Source organism: Triticum urartu, chromosome 2, assembly GCF_003073215.2.
Source record: "Triticum urartu cultivar G1812 chromosome 2, Tu2.1, whole genome shotgun sequence".
Lineage (NCBI taxonomy): Eukaryota > Viridiplantae > Streptophyta > Magnoliopsida > Poales > Poaceae > Triticum > Triticum urartu.
The window spans coordinates 15,310,547-15,313,785 of NC_053023.1; the positions used below are offsets into that span (position 1 = coordinate 15,310,547).

A 3,239-nucleotide genomic window follows, 5' to 3' on the forward strand; every position below is an offset into this window, starting at 1 on the left:
TTTCAATGGTTTTGGGCATTGAATACTTCAGCGCATTTCTCACGAGCCCTAGAGCTACCGCCACCCTTCCCCCACTACCCCTCGTCACCACCAGACAAAGCCCGCGCGGTGGTCGCCAGCGGCAGGACTGTCTTGCGCAGACACAATGTCAAGGCCGGCCTCTGGACGTCTTGTCACGCTCAACATGGTGGCCGGCCTTGGATCTCTATAGCGAGGTTGCCATGGAGGCTTGATGGTCGGGGTTTGGTGCTTGGCACCTGATGCGTAGTGGACTAGTTGCAGACATGAAGTGTTGGGCCGAATTTGGGGCTATGCCAGTTGTGGTTGGGCAACCAAGGTAGTGAAGGGAAGTCTTGGCGGTGGCGGATCCAGTCTTCTATTGCTCTGTGGTGTACTATGCTGCCACGGTGAGACTCTGTGGTGGCAGCGGAGCCCGACAGCTGTGAGGCTTCATTGGCTGCGGGCGCTGAAGTCCACCTTCGTGTGGGTTGCCAGGGTGGACATCGTGCGTGGATCTGGGCTCAGTAATGCGGTGGCAGATGGTTCGTCTATCTGGATGGAGCAAGTTGGGGGCTGTGCAGGTGCGCGAGAGTTGCCTGGAGGTGCTCCCCGTGAAGTCGCACGATGGGTCTTTACTGAATGGAGTCGCATGATTGTTCTTTACTGAATGGAGTCGCACGATGGGTCCTTGCTAACACTTTTATCTGTATTTTTAATTCAAATTAAGTAAATATGCGAGCCTATGAATTTGAATTTTTCAAGTAACATGTATTTTAGGAATCCATGATATGATCCCATGGGTAAGACTTTCAATGTCTAACGTACCTAGAAGTCATCAAATGGCTCTTTCAAATCATCCTTGATATCTTTTCGGAATCATACTAAGCAAATCAGATAATTAATAGTATAATAGATTATGTCCAAACGTACTAAAATACATGGATGGTTTGCTTTTTTGTTTTTGTTAGTTATTTTATGCTAAAACTAGAAATAATGAAAGTAGGTTTTTTGTACTTAGGTGCCTTGGCTGGTACCGAGTTCAACGCCAAACCTTTCGCAAACAACAGAAACAGTCAATATAGTTGATATACGGCTCATTTTCTCTCTGTCAAAAAATGGTTACTACTATCTTCATTACAGGGTCCATTGCATATGTCACCTCAGCCTTCGTATTTGTTGTTCCCTTGTATATATATATATTGTCAATCATGACTACACAACAAGAGGGGGCGTGATTCCTCAGCCTTTGTACTTGCTGTTCCTCAGTCATGACTACACAACAAGTGGGGATGTGATTCACTAGTCATGCCTTTACATGATCCATATCTCATACAGGAATCGAGCCACCAATAAATGCAACCATTGTTATGATATTTTTCAGAAGTTGCCGCCATAAATATTCATAATCCTGAACATTCTGCAAAGTAGAGCTAGGAAACAAGAGAATCTTTGAAGCGGTGCACAACTCAACACCCACCTCACAACGTTAACACAGCCTCTAATATGGATGAGTTGCTGCACTAGTACACCAGAGCAGATAGATCGAGAACCAATATATAGAAGCTGCAGTGACGTCAGTTTAAACAACAACAAGAGGGGACGTGACTCACTAGTCGTTCCAAGAAATCGAGCCACCATTAAATGCAACCATCGTTATGATATTTTTCAGAAGTTGCCGCCATAAATATTCATAATCCTGAACATTGTGCAAAGTAGAGCTAGGAAACAAGAGAATCTTTGAAGCGATGCACAACTCACCACCCACCTCACAATACAGCCTCTAATATGGATAAGTTGGTGCACTAGTACACCAGAGAAGATAGATCGAGAACCAATATATAGAAGCTGCAGTGACGTCAGTTTAAACAAGACATCATATCATTAATAATATTATAGTAGCCAAATACACTTGTTGTCATGCGCCAGCATACAACTTATTTTTACAATGACACAAATGACGAAACAGACAAATACACATACATATTCATTTTCCAGCAATACATGTGGCAGTCATCGTAAACGTGACTGGCAGCATATATATATGAGCTGTGACCGGGAAACCAATTCTCAACATACGTACGCTCCAAGCAAGAAGCGCATGCCAAGAACATACGTATAAGAGTTTTATTTAGTATAAAACATTATTAGTCACGATGACAAATTTACTCAAATGTTGAGTGTGGACTTGTGGACGCAGACCTCATAGCATGGCTGAAGTTGCTGCAATCGGGAGTCTCCTTACTGAGGGGCTGCGGCGCTGTGGTGCTTAGCATTGCAGTTGCAGTCGTTTTTCAGCACGCATTCGACAAAGCACTTCTGGATTTCGCCACCATCGCCGCCTTCTAAGATGCACTTTCCTGCACAAGCACAGTTCTTGGAGCAGATGCAGTCAGTGACAAGACCAACTTTTTCGGTCTTGTCGATGCAAGTTTCTGCAGGCGCTGGTTCTGCATTAGCTGCAGCGATGAACAGGACGGCCAGCATCATGCCGACGGCAACCATCTTCATCTGAGCACCAGAAGCCATTGATGCTAGCTAGCTTTGGAAAGGAGACTATATTGGTGTGTGTACTGGCTTGTGAAGCTGTGGGCTGTTGATGCATGTTTTGCTCCAGGCCCTTGGTATTTATAGAGAGCCAATGAATGCATGCATGCCCCGCCTTTTCTCTACTCTAGTTAGCCTCCCGTTGCACAAAAGGAGGGGAAAATGCGAGTGCCTTCGTTCATTCCCGGCCACACACATGAACGTACCGATGTGGATGTGGATGAGCTTAAGCCATGAGTAGGTGTTCACATGCAATTAGTGGATACTTTTTTTTATCTTCTCAATTTGGACATTAGCTTACTCTGCCTCTTCTTATGGTATTTAATTAATCAACTAATTAGCTGTTCACTTCTTATCCAGTGTCCAGGCCACCACGTCCTGCTAGTACACTTAATGGATTATATACACACACGTTTTTCCACACCACTTCTGTTATACTCCCTCCTGTCCTTTTTAATTTGCATATAAGTTTTGTGTGAAGTTAAAGTATCTCTATTTAGACCAAACTTATAGAAAAAGTTAACAACATTGACAATATCAAATCAATATTGTTATATTCATTATAAAATATAGTTTCATGGTGTATATATTTGATATTGTAGATGTGTTAATATTTTAACATAAATTTGGTCAAACTTCGTCTATTTTGACTTGACAGAAATCTAATACGCGGAGTACATTATACTTTGACTTGT

The 3,239-nt window shown here is 43.2% G+C and overlaps 1 protein-coding gene across 1 annotated transcript; it reads right to left on the reverse strand.

Annotated features, from left to right (window-relative positions):
- Positions 1–1,856: 1,856 nt before the first annotated feature.
- Positions 1,857–2,594, reverse strand: LOC125540684. The gene has a single exon (XM_048704273.1). It carries the CDS (start codon positions 2,524–2,526, stop codon positions 2,239–2,241), a length of 288 nt encoding a protein of 95 aa, XP_048560230.1. The 5' UTR covers positions 2,527–2,594; the 3' UTR covers positions 1,857–2,238.
- Positions 2,595–3,239: the final 645 nt, after the last annotated feature.

Coding starts and splice junctions, on each gene's coding strand:
- LOC125540684 (XM_048704273.1), bottom strand. CDS start 2,526: ATGGCTTCTGGTGCTCAGATGAAGATGGTTGCCGTCGGCATGATGCTG.